This window comes from Zosterops lateralis (genome assembly GCF_965231275.1).
Source record: "Zosterops lateralis genome assembly, chromosome: 37".
NCBI lineage: Eukaryota > Metazoa > Chordata > Aves > Passeriformes > Zosteropidae > Zosterops > Zosterops lateralis.
In genome coordinates, this window is record NC_139797.1 from 968577 (window position 1) to 985826 (window position 17250).

General features: G+C 54.3%; 2 protein-coding genes across 2 annotated transcripts in view; both read right to left on the minus strand.

Moving 5' to 3' along the window:
* Nucleotides 1-1740: 1740 nt before the first annotated feature.
* Nucleotides 1741-9250, minus strand: LOC310921884 (uncharacterized protein; the record flags this gene model as incomplete). Its single annotated transcript, XM_083882145.1, has 7 exons — nt 9223-9250; nt 6750-6877; nt 5968-6013; nt 5258-5307; nt 4171-4226; nt 1976-2106; nt 1741-1745 (listed from the first exon to the last, which is right to left on the minus strand). The coding sequence occupies exons 2-7, from the start codon at nt 6867-6869 to the stop codon at nt 1741-1743; spliced, it is 408 nt and encodes a 135-aa protein (XP_083738271.1). The 5' UTR covers nt 6870-6877; nt 9223-9250.
* Nucleotides 9251-15801: 6551 nt separating this feature from the next.
* Nucleotides 15802-17250, minus strand: part of PRR12 (proline rich 12) — a gene marked incomplete at its 5' end in the record, with an annotated part of 33770 nt that continues 32321 nt past the window's right edge. The window contains 1 exon segment of the mRNA XM_083882146.1: nt 15802-16924. Coding sequence (XP_083738272.1) covers nt 16784-16924 — 141 coding nt within the window. The 3' untranslated portion in view covers nt 15802-16783.

The following is a 17250-nucleotide window of genomic DNA, read 5'->3' on the forward strand; positions in this document are numbered from 1 at the left end:
ACCCTCAATTCCCTCATTTCCACCCCAAAATCCCCCATTTCTGCCCCAAATCCCCCAATTCTGCCCAATCCCCCTCAAACCCCCAAAAATCCTCCCCAAATCCCCTCAAATCCCCCCAAACTCACCAAAATCTCCCCAAAACCCCCCAAAACTCCCCCGAAATCTCCCCCAATGCCCCCAAACCTTCCCCAAATCTCCTCGAAATCCTCCCAAATCCTCCTGAACAGCCCCAAAATCCCCCAAAATTACCCCAAACCTCCCCAAATCCCCCAAAATCCACTCAAACATCCCCAAAATCTTCCCAATTCTTCACCAAGCCACCAAAACACTCCCAAAATCCCCCCAAAGTCCTCCCCAAATCCCCAAAATCCCCCCAAAACCTTCCCAAACACCCTGAAAATCCCACCAAATACTCCCAGAACTCCCCCCAAATATCCCAAAATGTCCCCAAACCCCCCAAAATCCTCCCAAATCTTCCCCAACCCACCAAACCCCTCCCAAAATCCCAGAAGATCCTCTCCAAATCGCAAAAAATCCCCCCAAAATCCCACCAAACCTCCCCAAATCCCACCAAATACTCCCAGAATTCCCCCAAACTGCCCAAAATGTCCCCAAACCCCCCAAAATCCTCCCAAATCTTCACCAACCCACCAAAACACTCCCAAAATCCCCCCAAATCCCCCCCAATCTCCCAAAATCCCCCCAAATCCTCTCCAAATCCCCAAAAATCCCCCCAAAATCTCCCCAAACGCCCTGAAAATCCCACCAAATACTCCCAGAACTCCTCCCAAATATCCCAAAATTTCCTCCAATCCCCCAAATGTCCCAAAATCTCCCCAAAATCTCTCGAAACACCCTGAACATTCCCCCAAATCCCCCTGAACCTCCCCAAAATTCCCCCAAATCCCCCCAAACCTGCCCAAAATCCTCCCAAATCTTCCCTAACCCACCAAAATCCCCCCATAATCCCCCAAACCCCCCCAAATCTCCCAAAATCCCACCAAATCCTCCCCAAATGCCCTGAAAATCCCCCCAAATACTCCCAGAATTCTCCCAAAATTGCCCAAAATGTCCCCAAACTCCCCCAAATCCTCCCAAATCTTCCCCAACCCACCTAAACCCTCCTAAAATCCCCCCAAATCCCCCCCAATCTCCCAAAATCTCACCAAATCCCCCCCAAATCCTCCTCAAATCACCCCCAACCTACGTCAAAATCCCCCCAAACTGCCCCAAAATTCCCCCCAACCCCCCAAAATCTCCTCAAAATCCTCCCAAATCTTCCCCAACCCACCAAACTCCTCCCAAAATCTCCTCAAACTGCCCCAAAATCATCCCCAAATCCCCCCAACAGCCCAAAAAACCCCCCAAAATCCCCTCAAACCTCCCCAAACCTCCCCAAAATCCATTCAAACATCCCCAAAATCCTCCCAAATCCCAAAAAATCCCCCCAAAATCTCCTCAAACTGCCCCAAAATCATCCCAAAATCCCCCCAACAGCCCAAAAAACTCCCCGAAATCCCCCCCGACATCCCAAAAACGCCCCAAAATTCCCCCCAAATCCCCTCAAACCTCCCCAAATCCCCCCAAATTTCCCCCAAATCTCCCCAGAATTGTGTCCCACCTCCTTTTGGGCCCCTCCAGGGCCGGTCCCTGCGCAGGAGGAGCCCCGAGGTGCCCCCCAGCCCCCCCAGGGCCCCCCAAAATCCTCCAAAACATCCCCAAAAATCTCCCCAAATTCCCTCAAACTGCCCCACAATTTCCCCAAAATCTCTCCAAATGCCCCCAAATCTTCCCCAAATCCCACCAGCACCCCCAAATCCCTCCAAAATACCCCCAAATCCCCCCAAACCCTCCCCAAATCTACCCAAAAATCTCCCAAAATCCCACCAAATCCCCAAAAATCCTCCCCAAATCCCTCCAATGCCCCCCAAAATTCTCCCAAACTCCCCAAATTTCCCCCAGAGTTGTGTCCCACCTCCTTTTGGGCCCCTCCAGGGCCGGTCCCTGCGCAGGAGGAGCCCCGAGGTGCCCCCCAGCCCCCCCAGGGCCCCCAGACGAACTTCGGCCACCACCTCGAGCTCCTCGTCCTCGGGGGAGCCCTCCCCGCTGGGGACACGGACAGGGACAGGGGTTAGGGACAGAAATGGGGACTGGGACCCCCAAAACCCACACTGGGACCCCAAAATGGGGACAGGGACCCCCAAAAACCCACACTGGGACCCCAAAATGGGGACTGGGACCCCCAAAAACCTGCACTGGGACCCCAAAATGGGGACTGGGACCCCCAAAAACCCACACTGGGATCCCAAAATGGGGACTGGGACCCCCAAAAACCTGCACTGGGATCCCAAAATGGGGACTGGGACCCCCAAAAACCCACACTGGGACCCCAAAATGGGGACTGGGACCCCAAAATGGGGACTGGGACCCCAAAAACCAGCACTGGGACCCCAAAATGGGGACAGGGACCCCCAAAAACCCACACTGGGATCCCAAAATGGGGACTGGGACCCCCAAAAACCTGCACTGGGATCCCAAAATGGGGACTGGGACAGGGGGTCAGGGACAGAAACAGGGACTGGGAACCCAAAACAGGCACTGGGACCCCAAAAACCAACACTGGGATCCCAAAATGGGGACTGGGACCCCAAAAATGGGGACTGGGACCCCGAAAATGTGAACTGGGACCCCAAAAATGGGTATTGGGACCACCCTGGAGTCCAAAAATGGCATTGGGACCCCAAAAATGGGTACAGAGTTCCCCAAAAATGGGTATTGGGACTCCAAAAATGGGAACTGGGACCCTCTGGACCCCCAAAATGGGAACTGAGACCCCAAAAATGGGGACAGGGACAGGGGTCAGAGACAGAAATGGGCACTGGGACCCCAAAAACCAGCACTGGGACCACTCTGGACCCCAAAAATGGGCACTGGGACCCCAAAAATGGGAACTGGGACCCCAAAAATGGGCACTGGGACCCAAAAAATGGGTATTGAGACCACCCTGGACCCCAAAAATGGGCACTGGGACCCCGAAAATGGGCACTGGAACCCCAAAAATGGGTATTGGGACCCCCCTGAACTCCAAAAATGGGTATTGGGACCCCCCTGAACCCCAAAAATGGGCACTGGGATCCCGAAAATGGGAACTGGAACCCCAAAAATGGGTATTGGGACCACCCTGGACCCCAAAAACCTGCATTGGGACCATGAAAATGGGCACAGGGACACAAAAAATGGGTATTGGGACCACCCTGGACCCCAAAAATGGGCACTGAGACCCCAAAAATGGGAACTGGGACCCCAAAAATGGGGACAGGGACCCCAAAAATGGGAACTGGGACCCCGAAAATGGGGACAGGGACCCCAAAAATGGGCACTGGGACCCCGAAAATGGGGACAGGGACCCCAAAAATGGGTATTGGGACCACCCTGGACCCCAAAAATGGGCACTGAGACCCCAAAAATGGGAACTGGGACCCCAAAAATGGGGACAGGGACCCCAAAAATGGGCACTGGGACCCCCCTGAACCCCAAAAACCGACACAGGGACCCCAAAAATGGGCACAGGGGATCTGCTCCCAAATTTTGGAGTCCCCTCCTCACATTTTGGGGTCTATTTTGGGGTCCACCCACCCCAAATTTGGGACCGGCCCACATTTTAGAATCCCCCCCCTCCCCCTCCAATTTTTGGGCTTCCCCCCCCAAATTTTGGGGTCTATTTTGGGGTCCCCCCCCAGATTTTGGGATCTCCCCCTCATACTTTGGGATCCCCCTCCCACATTTTAGGATCTCCCCCAAATTTTGGGTCTTCCCCCCCTCCCCAAATTTTGGAGTTTCACCCCCAATTTTTGGGTTCTATTTTGGGGTCTCATCCCCCAAATTTTGGGGTCCCCCCTCCCCATATTTTGGGGTGTATTTTGGTCTCCCTCCTCTCCAAATTTGGGACCCCCCCCAGATTTTCAGGTCCTCCCCCAAATTTTGGGTCCTATTTTGGGATCCCCCCTCCCCAAATTTTGGGTCCTATTTTGGGGTCTCATCCCCCAAATTTTGGGGTCCCTCCCCCCATTTTGGGGTGCCCCCAGGTTTTGGGGTGTATTTTGGGGTCCCCCCTCCCCAAATTTGGGGGTGTATTTTGGGGTCCCCCCTCCCCAAATTTGGGGGTCTCACCTGCTGAGCTGCAGCTGCTCCAGGGCCCCCCCCGGGCCCCCCGAGGCCTCCCAGACCTGGGGGAGGAAATTTGGGGTGAAAAACCCCAGATTTGGGGCAGGGGGGAGTGGGGGGGACTGGGTTATACTGGGAGGGACTGGGAGGGACTGGGATGGACTGGGAGGGGACTGGGTTATACTGGGATGGACTGGGAGGGACTGGGAGGGGACTGGGAGGGAACTGGGAGGGAACTGGGAGGGACTGGGAGGGAACTGGGAGGGAACTGGGAGGGAACTGGGAGGGACTGGGAAGGAACTGGTTTATACTGAGAAGGATTGGGATGGACTGGGAAGGAACTGGGTTATACTGGGATGGACTGGGAGGGACTGGAACGGACTGAGATGGACTGAGATGGGACTGGTTTATACTGGGAGGGACTGGGTTAGACTGGGTTAGACTGGGAGGGGATTGGGAGTGACTGGGATGGACTGGGAGGGGATGGGAGGGGTTACTGGGGATACTGGGATGGGACTGGGATGGACTGGGAGGAAATTGGGTTATACTGGGAGGAACTCGTATGGAACTGGGGTATACTGGGATATACTGGGAGCGACGGGACAGACTGGGATGCACCAGCAGGTGAACTGGGCTGGACTGGAAAGGGAACTGGGATTCACTGGTCTATACTGGGCTGAACTGGGATTCACTGGGCTGAACTGGGATGGACTGTGTTGAACTGGGAAGGGAACTGGGCCATACTGGGAGCACTGGGCTGAACTGGGAAGGGAATTGGGCTGTACTGGGGTAACTGGGAAGGGAACTGGGATTCACTGGGTTGTACTGGGCTGAACTGGTGTGAACTGGGATTCACTGGGCTGAACTGGGAAGGGAACTGGGATTTACTGGTCTGTACTGGGCTGAATTGGGATTCACTGGGCTGGACTGGGAAGGGAAATGGGATTCACTGGTCTGTACTGGGCTGAACTGGTGTGAACTGGGAAGGGAACTGGTCTGAACTGGTGTGAACTGGGATTCACTGGTCTGTACTGGGCTGAACTGGGATTCACTGGTCTGTACTGGTCCATACTGGTGCACACTGGTGACTCACCGGGCCGCCCTCAGGTCGGGGTCCCCAACACCAACGAGGCCGGGGGGACTCTGGGGACAGAGGGGACAGTGACACACCTGGGGACATTGGGGACACACCTGGGGACACCTGGGGACACACCTGGGGACACACCTGGGACACCCGGGGACACACCTGGGGACATGAGGACCTCCCCAGGTGACACGAGGACCCCCCCAGCTGACCCAGGGGACATCAGAACCCCCCAGGTGACATTGAGGCCCCCCCAGGTGACCCCAGGCGACCCTGAGGGACCTCCAGGTGATATTGGGACCCTCCCAGGTGACACCATCCCGCCCTCCAAGTGACACAGGGACCCCACAGGTGACATTGGGGACCCCCCAGGTGACACTGAGCACCCCCAGGTGACACTGAGCACCCCCAGGTGACATCAGGACCCTCCCAGGTGACATCAGAACCCCCTCAGGTGACACTACCCCTCCCTCCAGGTGACATTAAGACCCCCCAGGTGACATCAGGACCCCACAGGTGACACCAGGACCCCCCAGGTGACATCAGGACCCCACAGGTGACACTGGAGACACGCCAGGTGACATTAAGACCCCCCCAGGTGACATTGGGACACTCCCCAGGTGACACCAGGATCCCCCAAGTGACACCAGGACCCCCCAGGTGACACAGGGACCCCCAGGTGACACAGGGACCCCCAGGTGACGCGGGGCCAGTCTCACCTTGTCCCCAGAGGAGGCCACCACTGACCAGGCGCTGCAGGGCCTTCTGTGGGGGGAGACCCCAACACACACCTCAGGGGGGCACAGACCCCAAACATACCCCAAAACACCCCAAAACATCCCAAAACACCCCCAAAAACACCACAAAATCCCCTCCGGGAGGTCCCAGCCCCCCTAAATCCCCCCAAAATCCTCTCAGGAGGGTCCCAGTCCCCCCAAATCCTCCCAAACCCACGCAAGGGGGTCTCAGTCCCCCAAATCTCCCCCCAAAATCCCTTCAGGGGGGTCCCAGACCCCCAAAACACCCCCAAAATCCCTTCACGGGGGTCCCAGCCCCCCCAAATCTCCCCCAAATCCCCCCAAAATCCCATCAAGGAGGTCACAGCCCCCCCAAATCTCCCCCAAATCCCTCTAAGGGGTCCCCCAAGGCCCCCAAATCCCCCCCAAACCCCCTCAGGGGGATCCCAGCCCCCCAAATCCTCTCAAAACCCCCCAAATCCCCCCCAAACCCCGTCAGGGGGGTCCCAGCCCCCCCAATCTCCCCCAGATCCCTCTAAGGGGTCCCCCAAGGTCCCCAAATCCCCCCCAAACCCCCTCAGGGGGATCCCAGCCCCCCCAAATCTTCCCCCAAATCCTCCCAAACCCCCTTCAGGGACCTCCCAATGCCCCCAAAATCCCCCTCAGGGGGGTCCCAGCCCCCCAGATCTCCCCCTAAATCCCCCCCAGACCCCCTCATGGGGGTCCCAGCCCCTCCCAGTCCCCCCAGTGTGTCCCAGTCTGACCAGTAAGCTCTGGCTGGGCCCCAGGGCCCCCTCAGGCTCCGGGGGGGCCCCCCCGGCTGCCCCTCCCCCATCCTGGGCCGGCTCCTCCCCCCCCCGGGGGGGCTTCTCCTCCTCCTCCATGGGACAACCTGGACAGGGGGAAAAAAAGGGGTTAGAAATACCAAAATTGATGTTTTTCACCCCAGTTTAGCCCTTCCTAAGAGTTTCCCATTTTTCCCTGTTTTTTTCCTTTTTTTTTTTTTTCCACTTTTTTCCCATTTTTCCTAATTTTTTCCCAATTTTTTCCCCATTTTTCGCACTTTTCCCCCCGTTTTTCCCACTTTTTTCCCATTTTTCACAATCCTTTCCCCATTTTTCCCATTCTTCCCTTTTCCCCCCTACTTTTCCCCTTTTTCCAGTTTTCCCACTTTTTTCCCCATTTTCCCCACTTTTTTCCCATTTTCCGCACTTTTTCGCCATTTTTCCCACTTTCCCCCCATTTCTCTTCCATTTTTCCCCCTTTCCCCCCATTTCCCCTCTTTTCCCCATTTTTCCCAATTTTTTGCTATTTTTTCCCCATCTTTCCCACTTTTTTCCCCATTTCTCCCAATTTTTTTCCATTTTTCCCCCTTTTTGCCACTTTATTTCCCATTTTTCTCCCTTTTCCCCCACTTTTCCCCCATTTTTCCCCCACTTTTCCCCCATTTTTCCACTTTTTTCCTGATTTTCTCACTTTTTTTGCTTTTTTTTCCCTATTCTCCCCTTTTTACCCTATTTTTTCCTATTCTTCCCCCCTTTTCCCTTATCCCATTCTTTTTCTATTTCCCCCTATTTTTATCCCCTTTTTTTCCTATTTTTCCCCATTTCTTCCCATTTTTCCCTATTTTTCCCACTTTTTTCCCCTTTTTTGCTTTTCCCCTGCTTTTTTTCCCATTTTCCCCCTTTTTCCTGTTTTCCCCCATTTCTTCCTCATTTCCCCCCTTTTTCCTCCCCTTTTTATCCCATTTTTTCCTATTTCTTCCCCATTTTTCCTCTTTTCCCCCTTTTCTCCCATTTCTTTTCCCCATTTTCCCCCATTTATCCCTTTTTTTGCACTTTCTTCCCCCTTTCCCCCATTTTTCTCTTTTTATCTCAGTTTTTTTCCTGTTTTTTCCCATTTTCCCCCATTTCCCCCTTTTTATCTCACCTTTCTTCCCTTTTTATCCCATTTCCCCCCTTTTTATTCTCCTTTTCCCTGTTTTTTTCCCATTTCCCCCCCTTTTATTCCTCATTTTTCCCCTTTTATTCCCCATTTCCCCCTTTTTTTACATTTTCCCTATTTTTCCCCCTTTTTTCCCAATTTTCTCCCATTTTTCCCCACTTTGTCCCCTTTTACCCTATTTTTTCCCTATTTTTCCCTATTTTTCCATTTTTCTCATTTTCCCTTTTTTCTTTTTACCTTTTTTTCCCATTCCCTCCCTCTTTTCCCACTTATTTCCCCCTTTTTTCCATTTTTTCCTCATTTTCCCCCACTCTCCCATTTTCCCTATTTTTCCCATTTCTTTTCCTATTTTCCCCCATTTTCCCTTTTTGTCCCATTTTTCTTTTTTCCCAATTTCCTTTTTTTTTCCTTTTTTCCCCATTTCCTTCTCTCCTTTTTACCCTCCAAATCCCCTTTTTTCCCTCTCAAATCCCCAATTCTGCCCCAAAATCCTCCTCTCTGTCCCAAACCCCCCCAAAACACCCCAAATCCCGCCTCAAAAATCCCCAAAAATTTACCCAAACCCCTCCAATTTCTCCCCAAACTCTTCCCCGTACCCCAAATTCTCTATTTTTCCCCAAATCTTTATTTTTCCCCAGGAATTCCCTCCCAAACCCTCTTTTTCCCCCCCGAAACCCCAAACCCCCTGATCTGACCCCAAAATCCCCTCCCTCCCTCAAACGCCGCCTCTGGATCCCAAATGTGCCTTTTTTTAGCCCAAAATCCTCTCCCCGGATCTAAAACCCTTCATTTCTCTCCCCGCACCCCCAAATCTTTCCTTTATTCCCTAAAAAAAACCCAAATTCCGCGATCCCGCCCCCAATTCCCGCTGCCATCCCCAATCCCCCCTCAGGACCCCCAAATCCCCCCTCAGGACCCCCAAACCTCATCGTTATACCCCCAAAATCACCATTTTTAACCCCAAAATCCTTCATTCCCCCTCCCCTCACCCCTCACCCCCCTCTGCCCATCCTCAAACCCTTTAATTTTCCCTAAATCCCAAATTTTCACCCCAAAAGCTTCCCCGACCCGCCCTCCCCTCCCGCCCCCCTCCCTCAGCACCCCCCGCCCCCTCCCGCCCCCCGATCGGCGCCGTTCCCGCCCCGAACCCACCGCGGACCCCCCGGTTCTCCTTTCCCCCGACCCCGAATTTCCCCTCAGGACCCCCGGCGGGACCCCAGACCCTCCCGGGACCCCCCAAAAGCCGCCCCGGTCCCCCCCGGACCCCCCGCCCGGGCCCCGCCGCCATTTTACCGCGGCTGCTCCGCTCCCTCCGCTGGGGGCGGCGCCGCGCGGGGCACGACGGGTGGCGCCGCCTACCGGGGGGGAGGACCCGGCGCCGCGCGCCGTTACCAGGGAGACGCCGCCGGGCGTGGCCACGCCCCCTTCGGCGGGAACCACGCCCAATCCTATTGGCCGCGCCTTCTTTTGGCTACGCCCCTTTCTGAGTTTTTGAGATGCTGCGTCAGCGAAAGGGGGCGTGGCTTGCATATATTAAGTGAGACCACGCCCCCTTGGAAAGCGGAGGAGGATTTGGGGAATCGGGAGGGGATTTGGGGGGTCCCGGGCGGGTTTGGGGAGGTCTCGAAGAGATTTTGGGGGGTCTTGAGAGGATTTGGGGGTCCTGGATGGGTTTTGGGAGGTTCCTTAAGGATATGGGGGGCTCTCGGGTGGGTTTTGGGGGTCCCGGGTGGGTTTTGGGGGATCCCGAGTGGATTTTAAGGGGTCTGGAGAGGATTTGGGGGGTCCCGGGTGGGTTTTGGGAAGTCTTGAAGGGATTTTGGGGCGTTCTAGGAGGGTTTGGGGAGGTCACGAAGGGATTTGGGGGTGTCCTGGGTGGGTTTTGGGGGTCCCGGGTGCGTTTTGGGGGGGGGTCTCAAGGGGATTTTGGGGGTCCCGGGTGGGGTTTGGGAGGTTCCGAGGGGATTTTGGGGGGTCCTGAGAGGATTTGGGGGGGTCCCGGGTGGGTTTAGGGGGTTGCAAGTGGATTTTGAGGGTCCCAGGTGGGTTTTGGGAGGTCCGGAGGGGATTTTGGGGGGTTCTGGGTGAGTTTGGGGGGTCCCATGTGGGTTTGGGGGTCCCGAGTGGGTTTTGGGGGGTCCTGAAGGGATTTTGGGGGTCCCGGGTGGGTTTGGGAAGATCCAGAGGGGATTTTGGGGGGTACCAGACGGATTTTGGAGGGTCCTGAGGGGATCTTGGGGGTCCCCGAGTGTGTTTCAAGAGCTCCTCCACCTTCTTTTTCGTCCTCAATCCAAATTTTCCACTTTTTTGGCGTTTTTGGCCTCAAGGGGCTCCTTTTGAACCCCAAATCTGCTCCCAAACCCTCCCTGGACACCAATTTCCCCTTCTCACCCCAAAAATCCCCCGTTCACACCCCAAATTCCTCCCCATTCCCACAAATCCCCTCAATGTCCCCTCCCCTCCCTCGCCCCATCCACTAAAACCCCCAAATTTTGGTGTTTCTGCCCCAAAATCATCCCCCACGCCCCCCTTTCCTTTTCTCCTCCCCCTCAGAACTCCTCTCGACCCCTCAGAACCCTCCAAAATCCACTCGGGACCTCTGAAAATGCACCTGGGACACCCCAAAATTCCCTCAGGACCCCCAAAATTCCCTCGGGATCCCCCAAATCCTTTCAGGACCTCCCAAAATGCACCTGAAACCTCCCAAAATCCCTTCAGGACCCCCCAAATCCTCTTGAGACCCCCAAAATTCCTTGGAACTCTCTGAAATCTTCTCGGGACCTCCTGAAATTCCCTCAGGACCCCCCAAAATCCCTTCAGGACCCCCCAAAATCCCCTCAGCACCTCCCAAACCCACCCCGATCCCCACCCGGGCCCCGCCACCATCTGAGTGCACCTCAACTTCCAAAATTCCTCTCAAAGCCCCAAAATTACCCCAAAAGACCTAAAAATATCCCCCAAAACCCTCCCAAGGACCTCAGAATTACCCCAAATTAACCTCCTGCAATCACCTCAGTGACACCAAAATCACCTCAAATAAAATTATCCCAGGGACCCCCAAAATCACCCCAAAAAACTACACCAGGGACCTCAAAATAACCCAAAAAAATCCCCCCAACATGCCCCCCTAAAAACCCAAAAATACCCAAAATATCCCCAAAATCACCCAAAATATTCCCAAAACTACCCCAGGGACCACAAAATATCCCCTCAAAAACTATCCCAGAGATCCCCAAAATCCCCCCACAACAAGTCCAAAATCACCTCAAAATATCTAAAAATATCTCCCCAAAATCCTTCCTGAAAAAAACTGAAAATCACCCCAAAATATCCCCCCAAAAAATCCCTTTCCAAGGATAAAACTGTTTCAATTTTCCATCTCTTGGGTTAATTTGTTTCCCTCCCACCTCACCAAGAGATAAATTCCCTTCCATGGGATTAAAAGGTGGTGGGAATGTGACACGACTTTGGGATTCTCCTGGTCAGGATGAGGTTTTTTCCTCACCTTTCCCGAAGTCTCTCAAAATTCTTCTTTCCACAAAGTCGTTTATTCATGGTGAACTAAATATTCTGAGCTGCTGAATCTGAGCAGGACCCTGAGCTTGTGTTGTTTGTGCGGCAATTTTCCATTTTCCCCTCACGTTTCCTGCCCTTTTTCCCCCTCACGTTTCCCACCCTTTTCTCCCCTCACATTTCCCGCCCTTTTCTCCCCTCACGTTTCCCGCCCTTTTTCCCCTCACGTTTCCCGCCCTTTTTTCCCCCTCACGTTTCCCGCCCTTTTCTCCCCTCACGTTCCCGCCTTTTTCCCCCTCACGTTTCCCGCCCTTTTCTCCCCTCACATTTCCCGCCCTTTTCCCCCCTCACGTTTCCCGCCATTTTCCCCCTCACGTTTCCCGCCCTTTTCGTCCCCTCATGTTTCCAGTCTTTTTCCCCTTGTATTTCCCATTTTTTACCTTTTGTTTCTTGCTCTTTTCCTCCCTCATATTTCCCACCCTTTTTTCCCTTACATTTCCCCTTTTTTATCTCATGTTTCCCACCCTTTTCCCCCTCATATTTCCCACCTTTTTCTCCCCTCACATTTCCCCACCTTTTCTCCCCTTCTGTTTCATACCTTTTCTTGCTCTCATGTCCCATCTCTTCTGCTCATTTTCTGTCCTTTTTTGCCTTCCATTTCTCTCTTTTTTCTCCCCCTCACATTTCCCACCCTTTTTTCCCTTATATTTCCCATTTTTTACCTTTAGTTTCTGCCCTTTTCCTCCTCACATTTCCCACCTTTTTCCCCCTTACATTTCCCAATTTTTTACCTCACATTTCCCACCCTTTTTTTCCTGGCATTTCCCATTTTTTATTTCACATTTTCCACCCTTTCCCCCTCACATTTCCTGTTTTTTTTCCCCTTCTATTTCCCAGTTTTTACCTTTTGTTTCCCGCCCTTTTTTCCCCTTACATTTCCCAAATTTTTTACCTCACGTTTTCCACCCTTTTCCCCTCACATTTCCCTCATTTTCTCCCCTCCTGATGCTGCACTTTCGTTCCCTCATTTTTCCCTCCTGCAAGTTTTACTTTTCCTCTCAAGTCATCCATTCCTGCTGGGTGTTTCCATGTCCATCCACCTTGTTGTCATCACAGGGTTTCCTTTGTCATCCATAAGCTTTGGCAGCTCAGAACTCTTGCTTTGTCTCGTTGCTGTTTTTAGTACATTGTTCTTAATTCAACCTGTGACTGTTCACTTTTTCTGCCTGCAGTTCTCTCCTTTATCCAGCCACAGAGCCGAGGGCAGGGGGAGTGGGAGAAAGGTGGGAAGGACAAAAAGGGCGGGAAACGTGAAGGGAGAAAAAGGGCGGGAAACGTGAGGGGAGAAAAGGGCGGGAAACGTGAGGGGAGAAAAGGGCGGGAAACGTGAGGGGAGAAAAGGGCGGGAAACGTGAGGGGAGAAAAGGAGCGGGAAACGTGAGGGGAGAAAAAGGGCGGGAAACGTGAGGGGAAAAAGGGCGGGAAACGTGAGGGGAGAAAAAGGGCGGGAAACGTGAGGGGAGAAAGGGCGGGAAACGTGAGGGGAGAAAAAGGGCGGGAAACGTGAGGGGAGAAAAGGGCGGGAAACGTGAGGGGAGAAAAAGGGCGGGAAACGTGAGGGGAGAAAAGGGCGGGAAACGTGAGGGGAGAAAAAGGGCGGGAAACGTGAGGGGAGAAAAGGGCGGGAAACGTGAAAGGAGAAAGGAGTGAGAAGCGTGAGGAGAGAAAATGGAGAGAAATGGAAGGCAAAAAAGGACAGAAAATGAGCAAAAAAGATGGGATATGAGAGGAAGAAAAGGTATGAAACAGGAGGGGAGAAAAGGGTGGGAAATGTGAGGAGGAAAAGGGTGGGAAACGTGAGGGAAAAAGAGCAGAAGACATGAGGGGTAAGAAGGGTGGGAAATGAGGGGGAAAATACAGGAAACGGGAGGAAAAATGGGTGTAAAAGATAAAGGGGGAAAAAACCAGGCAACACGAGGCCAAAAATGATGGGAAATGTGAGGGGACAGAAGGGCGGGAAGTGTGAGAGGGAAAAGTGAGAAACGTGAGGGGAAAAGGGTGGGAAATATGAACCCCCCTGAAAAATATTAAAGCCCCAAAACTGAGCCCCCTCCCAAATCTGAACCCCACCCTTACAAACTCCAAATTGTGAGCCCTAAAATGAGACCCTCCCCCCAAAAAATTAAAGCTCCAAAATTGAGCTCCCCCAACTCATATAACCCCCCCCCAAATCTGAACTCCATTCTCAGAAAATTCTCCAAATTTTGAGCCTTGAAATCTGAACTCCCCAAAAAATTAAAGCTCCAAAACTGAGCCCCCCCAAAATCTGAACCCCATCCTCACAAACTCTCCAAATTTTGAGCCTTGAAATCTGAACTCCCCAAAAAATTAAAGCTCCAAGATTGAGCCCCCCCCCCCCCCCCAAAATCTGAACCCTATTCTCACCATCTCTCCAAATTTGGACCCCTGAAATCCAGGTTTTTTCCTCCTTTAAAAATGAAATCCCCATTATGGGACCCTCAAATCTGCTCCCCCAAAATTTTGTGACTCCCCCAAATTTGACAATCCCCCAAAAAAATGAAACCCCCATTATGGGACCCTCAAACTTCATCCCCCAAACTTGAGTGACCCCCCCCAAATTTGAAACCCCCCCCAAAAATACCATTTTGGGACCCTCAAACCTCATCCCCCAAATCTGAGTGACCCCCCAAATTTGAAACCCCCCCAAAAATAAAATCCCCATTATGGGACCCTCAAATCTGCCCCCCAAATTTGAGTGACCCCCCCAAATTTGAAACCCCCCCAAAAATAAAACCCTCATTATGGGACCCTCAAATCTGCCCCCCAAATTTGAGTGACTCCCCCAAATTTGACCCCTCCCCTAAAATAAAATCCCCATTATGGGACCCTCAAACCTGCTCCCCAAAATCTGACTGACCCCCCCAAATCTGACCTTCCCCTAAAATAAAACCTCTGAGACCCTCAAATCGGCCCCCCAAATTTTAGTGACTCCCCCAAATTTGACACCCCCCCAAAAATAAAACCCCCATTATGGGACCCTCAAATTTGAGTGACTCCCTCAAATTTGAAACCCCCCCAAAAATAAAATCCCCATTATGGGACCCTCAAACCTCATCCCCCAAATTTTAGTGACTCCCCCAAATTTGAAACCCCCCCAAAAATAAAACCTTCATTATGAGACCCTCAAATCTGCCCCCCAAATTTGAGTGACTCCCCCAAATTTGACCCCTCCCCTAAAATAAAATCCCCATTTTGGGACCCTCAAACCTCATCCCCCAAACTTGAGTGACCCCCCCCAAATCTGACCCCTCCCCAAAAATAAAACCTCCATTATGGGACCCTCAAACCTCATCCCCCAAAATCTGACCCCCCCACCCCAAAACCGTGTTATCCCCCCACCCAAAACCTCCCCGAAAATTGCCCCAAAAAAACTCTCGGAGCCTGGGGAACGATAAAAAGGTCTCGGCAACACCCACGACACGCCCGTCACGATACACCGTAGAAAAGGGGGAGGAGGGTACCGGGGCTGGGGGAGGACCCCTCAAACCCCCCCCCAAATCCCCCCAAAAACCCCCCCAAGGGGGGAGGGGAAGGGAGGGAAGCTCCAGGGGGAGGGGAGGGGAGGGGGGGAGAGCCCCCAATATATATAATAATAATTATAATAATAATTAAAAAAAACCCCGAAATGAACAAAAAAAAAAATGGGGAAGGGTGGGGAGGGTGAGGGGGGAAGAAGAGAAGCCCCTCCCCCCCTAAAATTGGAGAAAGGGGGTGCGGGGGGAGGGGCAAATAACCCCCCCCCCCCAGGGTGGGGGAGGGGCTGTGTTTGGATACCCGGGTGGGGGAGGGGTAAATTCGACCCCACCCAGGGGGGGTAAATTGAGGAGGGGGGAGGGGGGTAAATGTACCCCTGGGGGGGTATAAATGCCCCGGGGGGGAGGGGGAGAACTGCCCCGGGGGGGGGCAAATGCGACCCCCGGGGTGGGGGGGGGCAAATACAATATGATACATAGAGACTTTGACCATATACACTATTTACAGCCCCCCCCGGGCCCCCAAAATCCTGGGGGAGGGGAGGGGGATAAAGGGGGACCCCCCACCCACCCCCCAAAATCCTCCTGGGGGAGGGGGGAGGGGCGTGTCCCCTCCCTTTTAACCCCCCCACCCCCAAATTTATCCGAGGAGGGAGGAGGGGGGGGTAACTTGGCAATAAATAGCTCGGTGGGGGGGTTTGGGGGGGCTGATGGTGATTTTGGGGACCCCTCCCCATCCCTTGGCAGGACCCCCCCTCACTTTAACCCCCCTCCCCCCCCCCCCAAAATTTATATACAGGTTCCCCTCAAGGGAGGGGGGAATGAGGGGTGGTCCCAATGGGGGGGAGTGGCAAATTTTGGGACCCCCCCCCCTAAAAATAAACCCTGTTGGCTGCCTGGGGGTTGAGGGGAGACCCCCAAAGGGACTCAGGTGTTGGGTGATCCCCCCTCCCCAAAATTAGGGACCCCCTCCTCAAAATGGGCCCCCCCGGGGCGGAGAGTGGGGGGCTGCTAATAGACATTTATACATATATATAAATACGGGGGGGCTCCGCCGGGGGGGAGTTTTTGGGGGGACCTCCCTTTTTTGGGGGGTCGGGACACCCCTCTGGTTTAATTTTTTGGGGGGGTTCAATGTCCAGAGCCCCCCACCCCAAATAAAAACGGGGAGGGGGAACACACCGACCCTGTGGGGTGATTTTGGGGAGGGGGGTGTCCCTACTAAACGGGTGCTGTGCCCAAAGAGGGAGGAGGGGGGGTCCCCAAAAAACCGTGTGGGTCCCCATTTTTTTGGGGAGGGGGCAGCCCTGTTCCTTCAGGGCAGGTGCCCCCCAATTTTAGGGGGTGTCCCCTTGTCCCTATGGGAGGTGTCCCCATCTCTTGGGGGAGGGTCCCCAACCCTGCCAGGAGGGGATTTATCCCCATTTTTGGGGTGTCCCCACTTTTGGGGAGCCCCCCCAGCCCCAGGGGAGCCCCCCCAGCTCAGGAGTGGGGGGTTCACCCCATCCCCCTCCTTTGGGAGAATTTTGGGGGGGATAATCCCCCCAATCATTTTGGGGTGCCCTGACAGGGGAGGAGAGTCTCAGGTGTGTCCCCACCTGTCCCCCCCATTTTGAGGGTCTTTAGGACCACCCCCATTTTTGGGACAGAGGAATCCCCCCGTATTTCAGAGAGGGGCTCCAGCCGTGTGTCCCGTCCCCTCGGCGGGAGGGTCAGTCCTGGTCAGTGCTGTCCGGGGGGGCTGTGGTCACTCCCCGGGGGGGTCCCGGCTGTATTTTGGGGAGGGGTCAGGCGCACTTGGCCCGGGCCTGGGCCAGCAGGTCACTGAAGGAGTCGAAGAGCCGCTCGAGCCAGGGCTGGTTGCGCATGCAGCGCTGCACCACCTCCTCCTGCCCCAGGTCCTCCGCACGGCCCTCGATCGCCGTCGTCTGAGGGGACACCGCAGGGTCAGGGTGGGGACGGGGAGTGGGCAGCGGGGTCAGCGGGGAGGGGGAGTGGTCAGCGGGGTGGCCATGGTGGCCACAGGGATGGGGAGTGGTCAGCAGGGTGGCCGTGGTGGCCACAGGGATGGGGAGTGGTCAGCAGGGTGGCCGTGGTGGCCACAGGGATGGGGACTGGTCAGCGGGGTGGCCGTGGTGGCCACAGGGATGGGGAATGGTCAGCGGGGTGGTCAGGGGTGGCCACAGGGATGGGGAATGGTCAGCGGGGTGGTCAGGGGTGGCCACAGGGATGGGGAGTGGTCAGTAGGAGGGAG